At 37.3% G+C, this 16,111-nt stretch overlaps 1 protein-coding gene and 1 long non-coding RNA gene across 3 annotated transcripts; both read right to left on the bottom strand.

Moving 5' to 3' along the window:
• Window positions 1-2,130: 2,130 nt before the first annotated feature.
• On the bottom strand, window positions 2,131-4,112 carry LOC122002464. The gene is made up of 2 exons (XR_006117657.1): window positions 3,840-4,112; window positions 2,131-2,408 (listed from the first exon to the last, which is right to left on the bottom strand). It is a non-coding gene; the product is annotated as an uncharacterized LOC122002464 (long non-coding RNA).
• Window positions 4,113-4,444: 332 nt separating this feature from the next.
• LOC122002463 lies at window positions 4,445-8,100 on the bottom strand. Of its 2 annotated transcripts, none has more exons than XM_042557641.1 (5): window positions 7,914-8,100; window positions 6,980-7,799; window positions 5,820-5,899; window positions 5,433-5,697; window positions 4,445-5,331 (listed from the first exon to the last, which is right to left on the bottom strand). In XM_042557641.1, the coding sequence occupies exons 2-5, from the start codon at window positions 7,725-7,727 to the stop codon at window positions 5,066-5,068; spliced, it is 1,359 nt and encodes a 452-aa protein (XP_042413575.1). In that variant the 5' UTR covers window positions 7,728-7,799; window positions 7,914-8,100; the 3' UTR covers window positions 4,445-5,065. The 2 variants fall into 2 exon arrangements, with proteins under 2 accessions (XP_042413575.1, XP_042413576.1); XM_042557642.1 differs by having other exon boundaries at window positions 7,923-8,100.
• Between the last annotated feature and the right edge of the window lie 8,011 nt (window positions 8,101-16,111).

Here is a 16,111-nt window from a genome sequence, read left to right as displayed (position 1 = left end):
AATCATCATTATTAAGTAAATAAATATAATCAATAAATAATCAAGAACTCTATCAAGACATAATTAATAGACCAAAACGAGTCAAAGACAAGAAAGGCCGACGTGGGGTCAAAGTTAAGACGGTCAAAGGTAGGAAATTATTGGGTTATAGAAATTAGCTGAGCGGATGGCAATGGGTCGAGTGGCCCGGAGGCTCGTCTGAGCAGATCGCTCATTCGGTCGGGACGACCATACAGAGTACATAAGATGCTCACAATTGACCAAGAGAACGATAGTCCAACCTATCCAGCCAAGCAAGGGTCGACCTACTTGTTGGTGCAATCAACTTAAACTTGATTAGTACGATCATGATTTTGATATATGTATCAAAGAGTTTAAGTTATGCTTTCATATTGGTTTGATATGTGTGTTTGAGTTATGCAGGACTTAGTGAAACATACATGAGGAGCTTGGTGTGGCTAAGCTTGGGAAGCTCATCCTAGGGCTCGGGTCCTTGAAACGGTGAAGGATGATGTGGAAGATATCCGAGGGACCGCCGGATGAGGAACAATGGACTTGAGCCGAGGCAAGCGGACTTCAAGGCAACATGAAGGATGACACAGAGAAGAGCTGCGAGCTCGAGTACATCTGAGGGACGAAGGCCGAAGAATAGGGCTTCAAGGACTACTCCGGAGAGAATGAGTGTGAGTGTGTAACCGGAACCAATCGATTGATGGAAGTTGCAGTCGACTGGTCCAGTCGACTAGGAGCGAACAGAAACATTATGTTCGCTCAGCCAGCAGTGACCAGTCGATTGGTACTTTCACCAGCCGACTAGTAAGTGACCGTTGGCAACAGTCGGCAAAGTGTTAAAGACACTTTTTTGACAACGATTCGTCGACGGATCATACGACGGAAGCTTCTATTATCATGTCAGAGATTTACACGCCTTGTTAAGGAAAAGTGTTAAAGACACTTTTTTGACCTATCTTTTTATAGGGTATTTGGGAAAATATGCACGAGTCTTGAGAAGCGTGCATGTCCACTACAGAAGCACTATATAAAGAGAGTCCATGCACTGGTAGAGATACGCGCGATCATTGTTTGCATCTCTTTTGCTCCAGTGTTCTATAATTTTTTCTACTATTCCGGTGATTGACTTGGGTGTCGGAGAGCCAATGTCGGGACCCCTTCTCTAGCCCGGCACTGACATTCTTTGTCTTGCAGAGCGAAACACAGTAAAACCTTCACAGAATCAATAGTAAAACCCCATCCCCAGCTAGCTATCTTCGTTGTTTTCGGATATGATCAATATCTATAAATAAAAATATAACAGTTATAGTGAATTTGTAAGAATTTCTCGAAATTAGGAGTGAAACCAAAGGATGTTAGACTGTTTGGTCGCTCGCTGTGAGTACTTTCCAATTTATCCTTGTGGTTAGTTGAAATTTTCATGGGACTAGATCGATCACCCAGGACTAGTTAGTGAGATTAATTAAATTTATCAATTTTTTATAAATAAAATTATAAATTAAATTTAACAACACAATTTTTATCAAACTTATAAATAAATAATTTGTTAATATGACCTTACTAATTAACCGAGTTTAAAATACAAATATTTCAAATACTTAAATAAAATCCAAGAACTTGATCGACAATTTCTTAGTTTCTTAGATATGTCAGAATAGAGTTTTAATTTGGATGAATTAACCGATAAACCGACCATCAAAATAAATCATAAAATAAATTAACCCAACATTTAAGTTTTAAATCAATCACCCATTAAAAATATTTACCTGTTAATTCTAAAAATATTTACCCGTTAATTCCACAAAATTAAGACTTACATCTTAGAAATTAAAAATACACACTACCCCAACATTTAAGTCTTAAATCAAACATCCATTAAAAATATTTACCCATTAATTCACCAAAATTAAGACTTACTAGAAATTAAAAATAAACTCTACCGTTGCACCATTAGCCCATGAAGGTTTCCTATAGCATTGAGATAGAGAGGCTCTTGAAAAATGATATACTACAAGAGGTTTTTTTTTCTCCCCTCCATATTATGTTCTCCTAGTCAAGTAATTAGCAATTGACAAATTTACTCATAGATGTCATGCAATTATAGATGAAGCAAACAGGTCGAAGAAGAAACGATCACTTGATAATTTGATTAAGTTACAGAACAATAAGAAAATTTTGTTGTCCCAAAGCGAACATCATAGTCTTACAGCAGCAAAAGAAATGGCGACAAACAACTATTCTGGCTTTCTCCATTCCTCGGTAAAGGATCAAAGACCCAATAACACTAATGACAATGAAGAGCTAGATTGGTTGTTCTTGTTGTCGATGAGCTACTTGGATCTCTGTCTCATCTTTCGGCGTTTCCTCTTCAGTCTCCTCATGCGCTTCTTCTTCCACTGTGCAAAGAACAATTTGAGTCACTAACCAAAAAAAAGTCAACTGACGATGAAAAAAGGGAAAACAATGCAAATAGAGGAGAAAATTATTCTAAAAAAATGACCAGATTGGTTGTTTGGACCATGGTTAAAAATTTTGAGCACCGCTGTTTGGCATAGGTGAAATATCATAGTTCTGCAGCTGACCAGCATGGAATCTCATTGATACTTCCGCATGCTAGAATTGCATCTGCGGCTTCTGTGAGGGTTTCTGCTTGATGATATATCAGCAGCATCCATAACACATTGTTCAACAAGGGCAAAAATTTCAGCACTAAACAAGATTTCAAGCCTTTGGATCAATTAGTTAGATTGGGGATTGGAAACCAATCAGACCCAGTTGAAACGACAAAAACATCTCAACCCTTGACTGATAAACTACAATTTGGGTGTTGACGAATTCAAATATTCAACCCTTATGAAGCCTAGGAGAATCATGAAATATGGCGCGCAGAAATAGAAGATAAGTAATGCAAGTGATTTTTTCTAGCACTCAGAAAAGGACAATTGTTGATAGATTCAAGTGTTCAATACCTACTAAACTTAGAGAAATATGAAATAGTACGGTGGGCATTTTCCGAAATAGACAGGTATTGGTACTCTGACAAACTGATAAAATGAAGCACCATCCAAGTGATTTCTTAGTATTCAGAAAAGGACTATGTTTTGACAGATTCAAATATTGAATACTCACAGTCACAGGTCTTATAGAAATACAAAATACTACAGTAGGCAATTCAGAAATAGAGGGGTATACAACTTGATGAACTAACAGGCAAAATGGAGCACCAACTTTTTTTTCTTTTCACGTAAACTACTTTATTTCCCATATATGTCCTCCTATTTTCATGATCAAGAACCCAACAAGGAGTCACATTCAAAGTTCACATGTACTGATACCATCACACTATCAGGAACTAACACTAACAACAATTGCAATTGATTATTAAATTGCAATTATAGAGAGAAGAAACTTGAAATAAACAACAAGTACTATGAAAACAAAAAGCCTTCAAAAGGATTGGCCATAAAAACAATCCTATTCATAGATAACACAAAAATAAAAATTTTAATTCATACTTCACCATCTTTGTCAACCATAAAACTTATATGTTATCACTAGCCACAAATCGCAACTCCATATGAAAGAAACAGAGGGGGAAACGCCTTTTGAACCTAATTCATTTGCAAAAATCAAAGCAATCTAGCAGAAGGGATGATGGATTGTGTTTAAAAGGAATAATCCTAGACAGATCCTGTTTATTGGTATCACAAATATGAAAAATTGGATGGCTAACTGCAAAACCCAATTCGTATGCAAAAACAATGCACGCAAAGGAATCTAGAGGAAGGGATGACGGAGAGATGAGCTCTGATGTCAAAAGATCTCACCTTTGCCCTCATCGCTTCGTGAGCTTCGACCGACCACTAACGTACCACCTCGCACTACGATCGGCTGCCGCTGATTCGGGAAGAGGATGGGAGGAACCGTGGCTTCCGACGCATATTTATATAGCACACGGAAAACCCTAGTCAAAGAAATTAAGGAATTTGGAAGCTTGGGCTAATGATTAACTTGGACTCCGGAATGTATGGGCCGGCCTTGGTTAGAATCTATGTCTGTGAACTGGACCCAACTGACCAGTTCGATCGATAACTGAGTCAATCTAGTCGAGTCATATTAATGAAGATCTTCCATTTCCAATTACAATTTGGACCCGCGACAATAAAATTGTTGTCATATCGCTTTATGATCACGGGTTCGAACAATAGCGAGAACTTGGTATACCAGACTGTCTTTTTTCTTATCGAACGAAAAAAATCTTGCCCGAAATTTCAGGGGTGCAATGGAGACTTTGGAAGCTGAAGATGAACTGTTCTTCAATCTTATTCTACACTTATTACATTTATGCTTCCTCCAGAAATCAAACAAGAAAAATTATTTCCAAACACTTGCAACAAAGAAATGGTAGCACCATGAAACAAAGAACATCATATTAGCACTGTAAAAATGACAGTCACTATAAAATTTGAATGGATATATTTCACTGTTGAAGGGGGGAAAAAAACGATGACAAATACAAAGTTTTGTCTACTCTAGGTACATAACAGTTGTACTAAAGATAGTTTCAATGAATTAAACACAACATTTCTGAAATTAGACCTAATGCTTTCAATTGTCAGTAAAAAAAAAGCTGAAGAGAGAGAGAAGCTCAGCTCAAGAAGGAGATGATGAAACAATATGTTGAGCTCCAGAGCATGGTGTTTGTGAGCCAAACTGAAAATGTTTGGGAATGTTGTGGATGCAATTCAATAGTCTTATGGAGATATTGTTGTTCTACGGCGGTGAAACTGGCACAAAAAGGATTCATTGCAGAGGTTTATAGGACTGGCTGGAAAGGTTAGGGCAATTGACATGGATCATATTCAGAAACTTGAATGTTGTGCAGATGTAACCTTCTTCCTCCTTGAAACTACTTTGCAGATGGATTTCACTTCAGAGCTTCGCACTGATACTAATTCCATACCACAACCTTTTCCAATACATCTATGTTTTGCAGCAGCTCGAATCCAGAGAGAATACAGATGGTGATGTCAATTATGAGATATATGGATTTTCATATGCGAATATAACCTCCCCCCTGCAGTCCGCCGCGTGCAAATGTCCTGCTCAAGAAGGACTTTCTATTCATTGACCAACTCCTCCTCATAGCATGCTGCCTTCGCCAAGAACTTATCCGCGCATAAAGCAGAGGAAAAGAAACAATGATTAGAATCAGAAAGACAATCAAGCCACAGAGGATCATGACGTTGCGAAATCCCTCTTCCAGCCCTGGATCTTTCTGGGCTGTCCATGGCACACCACCGACATTCATTCCAAATACTGTAAAATGGACCAAAGGAATCATATTAGCATCATCGTACTAGAGCTGTTGAGGAATTTCAGACGAGAAGATAATCAATAGGAAAAAGAGAAAAACTTACTTCCTGTCACAATAGATAAAGGAAGAAAGATCATAGAAAAGAATGAAAGATAATAAAGTTTTCGATTTATTTGTTCTGACTGCCAGCTATCAAGACCAGCTTGAATTGCTGTCACCCGATTTACTATGAATCCCAAATTCTCTTTTAGCCTCCTGAGACGGCCTATTAATTCTTCAAGAGCAACAATATCTTCATTTGCAAACCAAGTTTTGGTTGAACATTTCTCCTTCACGCGCGGGAATACTTGCTCACCGTGAGAAACAACCTGGATTTTAACACAAACAAGAATAGAACTCTATCATCCAGTTGGTTAGCTAAGCAAGTAGGGGGAAATGTCAACAATATTGAATAGGAATCCAGGATAAATAAAGATAATGATAAACATACTTGGAGTAGGCGCTGTAGATTCAAATGCATTTTGGGAAATCTTCGATCATCTAGCATTTGCTTCTTAAATGTAGAGCCACCTGCACTAAAAGTGATTAAGGAAATTATCCAGCATGTAGCAAGATATACAAAGTGCGTATACAGATATCCAAGTAAAGGACTTCTAGATACAATTGTAGTTAAAGAAAGTTGTTAAATTGAATTAATTTAATGGGTACAGTGGCTGCAACTGCAAAATTCCGAGCATTATACAAACATATGGGATACATTGAATACTTTGATACTTGAAACCAAGAATCAGAACAAATAACTCATCGGTTATAGGTTGCAAAAGGCACTAATAAACAGTCCAACAATGACATTACATGGGGAATTCACTAGGTGACTACAATCAGTTTGCCGTAGTCTATTCATACATGATATTAGCATTTTTGGAGGACTAAATAGAGCATTTTGATACTCAGCAGGGAAATACAACTCCCACCTCATCTCTATATACTCTCAGATCTCAATTCCATCTCACAGCACTATCAAGTTGCTTAATGCATTACTTTCTCCAGCCTCTTGAATTTCTTAATTTTTGTAGCAAGAAAATTACTAGGATTCTGCTCCACCAATCGAAACTGCACATACCTAAGAACTCAGCCATTTTCTTCCCTACTATCTCTGAATTTTACCATATATGATATTGTCAAAGTCTTGGTATATCTAGATTTAACTCTTGATATTATTTATACACATACATATATATTTTCTAACTCATCTCTTAACTATTCCCCCACTTCTTCTCATATTGTTGTAAACACATTTCAATATTTAATTTTATTGCAAACCTTTTTAATTTCTAAAGTTTCTCTCCAATTCAAGCTTTGAGTATATTCTTTTTATATTCTCATCAATCCCTCTTTTTTTTTCCTTTTCACATCACAAACAAAATAAATCTTTCTGTATCTCTTTCCTCCAAGTTTTTCACTACCACCTTTCTAACCCTAGCTATTTCCCTTCCCTATCAAAGAATTGAGTCTTAGAGTTGATGCTTGTAGTAAAATGACAATCGTGGAAAAATCATTTGTTACGCTACCAATATATCTAGCACTAGTAACTAACATTATCCTACAAGAATGCCAATGATAATCTTCTAAAAAAGGGGAAGCAATTACCCTTATCAAGTTCTAGTTCCACTGAATCCAATTCCATCTCAAGCTTTGTCACTATATCTTGGACATGGTCGACATGTGTGTCAATGATGTGCACAACAAGGTTAGAGACTCTATTCGGGACAGGATTATCTGCCTCTTCCGAGTGGTTCATTGTCAACAAAAATTCGAGAACATGTTCCTGGATGACAATGCCACCATGACCCTCCTCTTCCCTTGTCAAACCTGGGCCTTCAATGCTAGGGATCTCCGACAGAAGCGACTGCCCAGTGGGTGAAAAGCCCAATCTTGGAACCCGCCCAAGGCTCACCGTTATGACAGAGTTCTTGGTCACCCTGGCAGCCAGCCTCATGGTGAAACTACTCGTCGCCGGACCAGGAGAATTCACCCGGAAGACGAGGGCGCCGTCAACGTGGCCACAGAAGGGGCCATTGCTGATGAGGGTTAGGATGTCTTGGAGCTTCAATGGGGGGCATAGCACATCGATAAGATACTGAGCAGAGACAGCCAACTTCTGGTTCCCCTTTGGGAGCTCCAACTGATACCAACAGAACTCTATCCCACTGCCTTCCTTCAAATCCCATTCTTTGTTGAAGTAGCCTCCCAATCCGTCAAAGAGATAGGCTTTTTGCCGCACCGCGCCGGGAAAATGGGCTCGGGAATGCCGAGGCTCTCTCACGAGCAACTCCACCGAGGGTTCCGTCTCCACCTCTTCTCCCTCCGCCACCGGATCGTCGGCGACGAGCACCATCGCAGGAACACCGGCAGCTAACGAACCATAAGGATCCAATCTTTGGAGGAGAAAACCAGCGAAGAACCAAAACTAACTCAACCAAAAAAAGAGAAATTTTGGAACAGTAATCTAGAAAAGATTGAACTTTTAGATGGAAAACACCATCAAACAAATGAAAAAGACATGATTTTAGGCGAAAAGTACGCAGATTACGCGGGTGGAAGAATAGTTCGTGGGAGGCGGCGGGGTCGCACGGCTGAGACAGATTCGAATGTGCAGAAATGGAAAGGAGGAGAAGGTCGTGGAGATGGAAGGAGTCACGGAGAGAGAAATGGCGAGACAAAGCCACAGAGGTACGAAAGGTCGTCCTATTCGGCACCTTCCTCGATGCTTCCTGCCTTCCTAACAGGTCGTCTTAAATAGCATTTATCATTTATATAATCCTTCATTTGAATTATTCTTTTTTTTCCCCTTAAAATTCATCCGATCAAAAAATGGGGAAAAATAAATTTCCTTTCCGAAAAAACTCGCTTGTAGCATGTGATATTTGGAAATTCATTAATTAATATCACATTTTCTTCCATTATTAAAAATATATGATATTAATTTTCTTAGGTAGTGTTTAGTTTATAGGTTTGGGAATGAAGGAATAGATTCATTCTCAAATCTTATATTTGGTTGATGGGAATAGAATCAAGATTTTGGAATGAAACCCAAAAATTTAGGTATGGATTAAATCCACCTCCTCCCTTGGGTTTTGATGGAATAGGAATGTGAATTAAGTTTTAGACAAAAATACCCTTAATATATTTGTTCATTTTTTTTTTTAAATTCACACTCTCTCTCCTTGTTCTCTCTCATCATTTTTTCTCTCTCCTTCTTTTTTTTGTCCCCTCGGGGCGGTGCGATGGTTAAGGCATGAGATGTTGCCACATGAGGTCTTGGGGTCGAAACTCGGCGTGATCGAGCATAACCTCTCCCATGTCTTGGCCATTTGCACTAATGGCTAGTAGTCACCCGTGATTTACCTCCTCCGTGTTAGCCTAGAGACGGGTTGGCGGGGGCGAGCGAATCGCCTTTTGCCACATATTTTCTCTCTCCTTATTTTATTATCACACTTTCTCTCTCCTCATTCTCTCTCATCACACATTTTCTACCATTTTCTATCTATATTCTCTCCCATTATATACTCTCTCTCCTCATTTTCTCTCTCTTCATTCTCTTCCATCACACTTTCTCTCTCATTACACATTTTCTCCTTATTTTTTCATCATACTTTCTCTCTCATCACACATTCTCTCTCATCTTACTTTCTCTCTCCTCAATCTCTCTTAGCATACTCTCTCTCTCTTTTCATTTTCTCTCATAACACTTTCTCTCTTTTCATTCTCTCTCATCACACACTCTCTCTTTATTTTCTCTAATCACACTTTCTCTCTCAGCACACTTTCTCTCTCATCATACTTTCTCTCTCCCTAGTCTCTCATTTTCTCTCATCACACTTTCTCTATCTTTATTTTTTCCCATCACTCTCTCTCTCTCAACCCACTTTCTCTCTCATCATACTTTCTCTCTCCTAACTTTTTCATTTTCTCTCATAATACTTTCTCTCTCTTTATTTTTCCATCACTCTTTCTTTCTCAACATACTTTCTCTCTTCTCAGTCTCTCATTTTCTTTATCACACTTTCTATCTCAACCCACTTTCTTTCTTATCGTACTTTCTCTCTCCTCACTCTTTCATTTTCTCTCATAATACTTTCTCTCTCCTCATTTTCCCCATCACTCTTTCTCTCTCAGTACACTTTCTCTCTCATCATACATGTTCTTTTCTCAATCTCTTCTATCATGCACTCTCTCCTCATTTTCTCTCATCATACTTTCTCTCTCTTTATTTTTTCCCAACACTCTTTCTCTCTCATCATATGTTTCTCTCACATTCAACTTTCTCTCTCATCTAATTTTTTCTCTTATTTTCCTGTAAGGGTAAAAAAGAAAATTTAGGTTCATTCCGATTGAAAATATTTAACTAACCAAATATCATTTTTAAGAATGATAACCAAGTTCATACTCATTCCATAATACTATGATACTCATTTCCATTCCGATTCCCAGGAGAGAACCAAACACCCCTTTATATTTTAATCCTACCTTAAAAGTACATATTATTTGGTATATAAGTGTAGGAATAGGGAATTAAAAATCTTATGTTTGATTTATAAGAATACAATCAATATTTTAAATTGAAATTTAAAAATATGAATATTAATGAAACTCATCTTCTCCCGTTTTGATAGAAATACGAATATGAATTAAATTTTAGATAAAAATACTTTATTCAAATTTTTTTTCATATTACTTTCTCTCTCCTCTCTGTCATCATACTTTCTCACTCCTCATTCTTAAAATTGGGCTGCCGGGGCTATGGTGCAGCGGTAGGGCATTTAGGTTGTCACGCAGGAATTTTTCCTTCAAATGGGGCACGCAACTAAAGAATGTTGGGCTCCTAGGCTGCCCGCTGCGAGCGTTTCCCGATTTACCCTGGTGGTCAGTGGAAAACTTCTGTGGGGTCGTGCCGGTTACCCTAGGCTCGACGTTACCTAGCCTGATTAATCATTTTTTTTCTCACTCCTCATTCTCTCATTACACTTTTCCCTCTCTTCATTCTCTCATCACGTGTTCTCTTCCATCACACACTCTCTCTTCTCATTTTCTCTCATCACACTTTCTCTTTTCATTCTCTTTCATCATACTTTTTCTCTCATCACACTTTCTCTTCCATTACACACTGTCTCCTTATTTTTTTTTTCACCACATTTTCTCTCTCATTATACTTCCTCACTTCTCAATCTCTTCCATCATACACTCTCTCCTCATTTTCTCTCATCACACTTTCTCTTTCTTCATTCTCTCTCATCACACACACTCTCTCTCATTACACTTTCTATCTCTTTATTTTTCCCGTCACATTTTCTCTCTCATCACACTTTTTCTCTTTTCAATCTCTCTCATCACGCTCTCTCTCCTCATTTTTTTTCATCACACTTTTCCTCTCTTATTTTTTTTCTCACCACACTTTCTCTTCATCACACTTTCTCTGTTATCATTCTTTTATCATATTTTTCTCTTACATTCAACTTTGTCTCATATCAATTTATTTTTCTTATTTTTCCTCTAAGGGTAAAAAAAAATTAGGTTTATTCCGATAAAAAATATTCAACTAACCAAATATTATTTTTAAGAATGATATCTATGCTCATACTCATTCTTATTCTAGAATACTATGATTCTTATTTCCATTCCGATTTCTAGGAGAGAACCAAACGCCAACTTCATTTATCACATAGAATCAAATCTAATACCTCTAAAATAATCTATGAAAATACTTCTATGCGAGAAAAAAATATACAATATAAAATGTTGTCAAAATGTTTATGAATTATTGGAAAAAATATGAATGGAAAAGAGCAACACATAGAAGAGATTTACGGTTAGGGATGATAATTTTTTCCGTGAGTTTGAGCCCCACAGGAAAAATCTGAAATGAGGATGGGGATTTCCCATTTATTAGGGGATGAGGACAAGTTCAGGACGGGTATGACGATATTATCCCTATCCCCGAAAATAATAATAATAATAATAATAATAATAATAATAATATTATTATTATTATTATTATTAAATAATAGTGTCATTAAATGATATTGATAATAATATTAATATTAAAAAAATAAAATATTAATAATAAAATTAATATTACTATTAATAGTAAAATAATAATAATATAAAATTAATTTTGGGGATGAGAGCGGGGATGAGGGCGAGGATGGGGATTTGATCTCGTTAGTTCGGGTTCGGGGACTCCTCGAACCCGAAAAAGTATGGATGAGAGCGGGATGGAATTTGAGGACGGGAATGGGGATGGGAAACTCGGCCCCGCCCCGCCCCGCCTCGCCACATTGCCGTCCCTATTTATGGTGAATGAGAACTTTAGTCTCAAAGTTATAAGAGTTGGTTTATATAGAATCATAAGTATTATTATGAATATATTAATGACAATAATGGAAATAATCTTTAATTGATTTCAATCAATTGAGATTTATTATATTTGACACACAATCAAGAATGACATAAATTAAATATAAAAAATAATATTTCCAAGTCTATTATATTAATATGCTTATAATTATTATGATTGTATGTCTTATTTAATCTTTCCATTACTGTGTTGGACAATTTGTATAAATAAACCTATTGGCTTTAGTAATAAGATTATCAAAAAAACTTTATATTATTTCTTTCCTTCACCTATTGATTCCAACATGGTATCAATGATCGACTATTTCATCTTCATCGTAGCAAGTGCTTTTATTCACCACCGATAGTGCCAAGTATTATTTTCAGCCATCGAAAATTCTTCCAGTAAAGTCTATTACTATCAAGGGGCGAGTTATTTATTTTCGATGTCAGATACTCAACGACATCAAGGTGGCCAAAAGCAAAGTTTAGAACGATGTTAAATTTGTCATATCGTTGATCATAGTGGTATTCATTGCTCTAGAAGATTTGATTGGTCTTATAGTCAGAGAAGTTGTCAAATTTGTCTCAGAATTGGAAATATTGGTATTCAATGTCCTAAAAGATTTGACTCAAATTTTGTTGGTGGTTCTGCAGCATTGGGACAACCAACTATTTCACAAGGAGAACACTCATCTTTAAATCGACCACCACCTTCTTATCATTCTACAACCCAGTCATCTCATTCTGAAGCACTCTCACATTCTATCTCTCCTAATATAATTTCATCGACTCTTTAGAATCCAGGATGACATCCGAATTCTGGAGCAACTCATCATGTTACACCAGAATATAATATTATCACAGAGGCTTCACCTTATGATGGACCCAACATGGTACAAATAGATAATGGCTCAGGTTTACAAATTACTCACATTGGAAACACATCTTTTCACTCATATAGTCGTACTTTTCGCATGCACAACACTCTTTATGTTCCTTCTATTACTAAAAATTTACTTTCCGTCCGTCAGTTTGCTCTTGATAATAATGTGTTCTTTGAATTTCATCCTCATCATTATCTTGTGAAGGATCCCACAACAGGAAATATTCTACTTCGAGGAAATATTAAAGACGATCTTTATCATCTTCAACCCACCTATAATAATGCGTTTGTTGGAAAACGCACTGATAAATTCTCTTGGCACGCATGTCTTGGTCATCCGTCTCTACGTGTTGTTTAGAATATCATTAACTAGTATGGTTTACCAATTTCTTTAGTCTCCTCTTCTCATTTATGTGAATCTTGCATGAAAGCAAAATCTCATAAATTACCTTTTGTGTCTTCTTCTCGTACTTCTAGTTTTTCTTTAGAAATTATTCACTCTGATGTGTGAGATCCTGCTTCTATTCTACCTAATCAAGGTTTTCTTTATTATATTATTTATATTGACAATTTCAGCAAGTTTACTTGGATTTTTCCTATGAAAAGAAAGTCTGATCTCTTTGATATTTTTTGTCTCTTTCAAAAACAAGTTGAGCGCTATTTTGATCGTAAAATCCTCTCCCTTCATTCTGATTGGGGTGGAGAGTATCAAGCACTTCATCGTCATCTTACTTCCTCTGGCATCTGTTGGATCATGATGTTTCGCTAGAGGGGGTGAATAGCGATTACGAAATTCATTCGAAAAGAGTTACACGCAGCGGAAATAGAAAAATAATGCTAACACAAACCAGTTTTACTTGGTTCGGAGCCTGTGTCGACTCCTACTCCAAGGCCCGCACACAAGGGTGCTTTTGGTGGGCAATCACTAGCAGTTCAAAAAATTATTACAAACTAAGTGGTGAAATACTAATGAAATTAAAGCGATACCGACAAGAAAATTAACCAAAGAAGAAAGAGCGCGTTGTCGGAGCTTTGTCAGCGTCGCAGGAGTGCAGAGCAGCAGGGCAAGCAGTAGGAGATCTCTCTTTGAATTGTTGTTCTGAAGCTCCCCTCTGACCCTCCTTTTATATGAGGCTTGGGGCGCCCCGGATCCCTTCCAGACACCCTGGTGAGACGTGGCAGGTCCAATCAGCGAGCTCCACGTGGCGACGCACAATCTGGATAAAAATCACCTCCCAGGCGCCCGGATCCCTTCCGGGCACCTGGACCTCCGGGCGCCCGGACTACCTTTCTCCAGAAACCAGCTTTCTTGCAAGACAAGGTTAGTCCGAGGCAAATAAATAGTGTATATCCTACAAAACAAAGTGTTAGCACAGTTCATAAGTTTGACATAAAAAGTATGACTTAGATTCCATTTTTCCGAGATCGGAATCTAGTCATGATCTTGACTTAGAGATTCGAAATGGATCTAAGCCGGATCGACGCCTAATGTTCCCTTCCCGGGAACACGTCCTCACAGTCACTCCCTTCCAGTGACTTACCTTTACTTACTTGCCAGATGTCCGGTCAGCCCTTCGACCCGTCTGGACTTCTCGCCAAGCGTCCGGTCAGCCCGTCGACCCGCTTGGACTTCTCGCCAGCTATCCGGTCAACCCGTCGACCTAGCTGGACTTCTTGCCAAGCGTCCGGTCAGTCCGTCGACCCGCTTGGACTTCGTGCCAGACATCCGGTCAGCCCGTCGACCTGTCTGGACTTCGTCTGCACACTCGGTCAGAGTGTTAGATCACAACAAACCTGACTTAACCCAATTTGTCATTCATCAAAACCTGAGTTAGACCGTTAGTGCTACCCGCATCAACAATCTCTCCCTTTTTGATGGAATGACAATCTGGTTAAGTTAGTAAAAATATGCGAAAAAAATTAAGCATTTCGTTCTAGCATGGGGTTTAAGTTTCTAGCATTTAGTTTTAAATGTTATTTTGTTTCTAACTTAACCACCTATATCCCTCCCCCTTTGGCATTTATCAAACAAGGATATAATTTAAACATTTAAAAATACAGAATAAAAAATGTAGGAAATGATGTCAAGTTAACTTGGAGGAGTTTTAACTTACAAAGATTTGTTTAAAATATTAAATTGATTTTTAAGACTAAGTTTTGAGGGTAGCCAAAACATGTAAAACAGTCTTTTGGAAAATAACTAAGAGTGGCTAAATATAAGGCATTTAAAGATTTTATTTTTTGCAAAACTTTAATTCAAAAATGACTTTGTAACTTCATAGAGGATTTTCAAATCAGAAAAAGTATAAGTTTCAAATTTTAGGATCAAGGTGAGTTTTCAAAATATGCTTCAATTTTGAAGTATTTTTCAAACATAAGTTTTGACAATCAAAATTTTAAGGCTAAGTTTTCAAAGCTAGATTTTTCAAACAACATTTTTCAAATTTGAAAAAATTTCAAAACTGAGTTTAAAAGATTTTACTTTTCAAAACTAATTGAAACTGAGTTTTAAAAAAAATATAATTGAATAATTTAATTTTATAAAGGCTAGTTTTAAGAGAATATTTCAAAAACTATGTTTGAAAAAACTTTTCTTTTCAAGACTTATTAAGTTTGTCAAAGTTTTAGATTTGAAACCAAAGACCAATTTGAATACTGAAAAAAAATATTAGAAAAAATATTATGTTTAAGGTGGAGAAAATAATTTTGGTGTTAATTGTTGGTTTAATTCTTCTCCTAAACCTGACATCTAAAATAATTGTCTAACCAAATAGGTACTTATTGACCATCAGAAGATAGCAGCTTTCACTTGGTTAGTCAAGTTAAGTTCATTGTGATCAGTTTAGCGGTTTACTGAACTAGATAACTTAACTTGATCAATGTATATTTTGTATTTAACGCCCAGACTTATATCGATGCACTGACATAAGCATCTTAAGTTCAGGCAATTGGCCTATACATCTCACCCCTTTCTATGTTTGTCAATCACAAGCAAGATAAGCCTAGGGTGTTGGTGAGATGCTCAAATACTAGTCCTGGGGGAACATGATTTCTAAGAGGATTTTTCTAGGCTAAGGCTAAAATTGTTTTGAAATTCTAAAGGTAGGAAAGGTTTAAAACAAATGGAAACAAGTTTAACCTAGAATTTAAAACAAATTAGAATTTTGAAAATCCTAGTCTATTAAATTAGAGTATAACCAATCAGATCTGAAAATGAAGATCAATAGAATAATATGTACTACAAAAAGCTGTAATAGTGTCATAACAATGCTACGTAATAATCACGACTACTGAGACGATGATGGAGGTGGTCCGGAACCCATCGATCGAAGCAGTGCCAATATCTCAGTGTGACGAGCCCGGTTGTCCTCTCGTAGGTCTCGTCGCAGGTCAGAGATCTCCTGTCGCACATCTCGTCGTAAATCAGAGACCTCCTGTCGCACCTCTCGTCGGAGATCGGAGACCTCTCGTCGTATGTCTCGGTGGAACTCGGAGGACTC

This window comes from Zingiber officinale, chromosome 7A (assembly GCF_018446385.1).
Source record: "Zingiber officinale cultivar Zhangliang chromosome 7A, Zo_v1.1, whole genome shotgun sequence".
Lineage (NCBI taxonomy): Eukaryota > Viridiplantae > Streptophyta > Magnoliopsida > Zingiberales > Zingiberaceae > Zingiber > Zingiber officinale.
The sequence above is the reverse complement of the archived record's forward strand: the minus strand, read 5'-3'. Positions and strand labels throughout refer to the sequence as shown.

Coding starts and splice junctions, on each gene's coding strand:
- LOC122002463 (XM_042557641.1), bottom strand. CDS start 7,727: ATGGTGCTCGTCGCCGACGATCCGGTGGCGGAGGGAGAAGAGGTGGAG. Junction 5,900..6,979: donor GGAACTAGAACTTGATAAGG/GTAATTGCTTCC, acceptor CTTTTAGTGCAG/GTGGCTCTACATTTAAGAAG. Junction 5,332..5,432: donor TTTATCTATTGTGACAGGAA/GTAAGTTTTTCT, acceptor TCCATTTTACAG/TATTTGGAATGAATGTCGGT.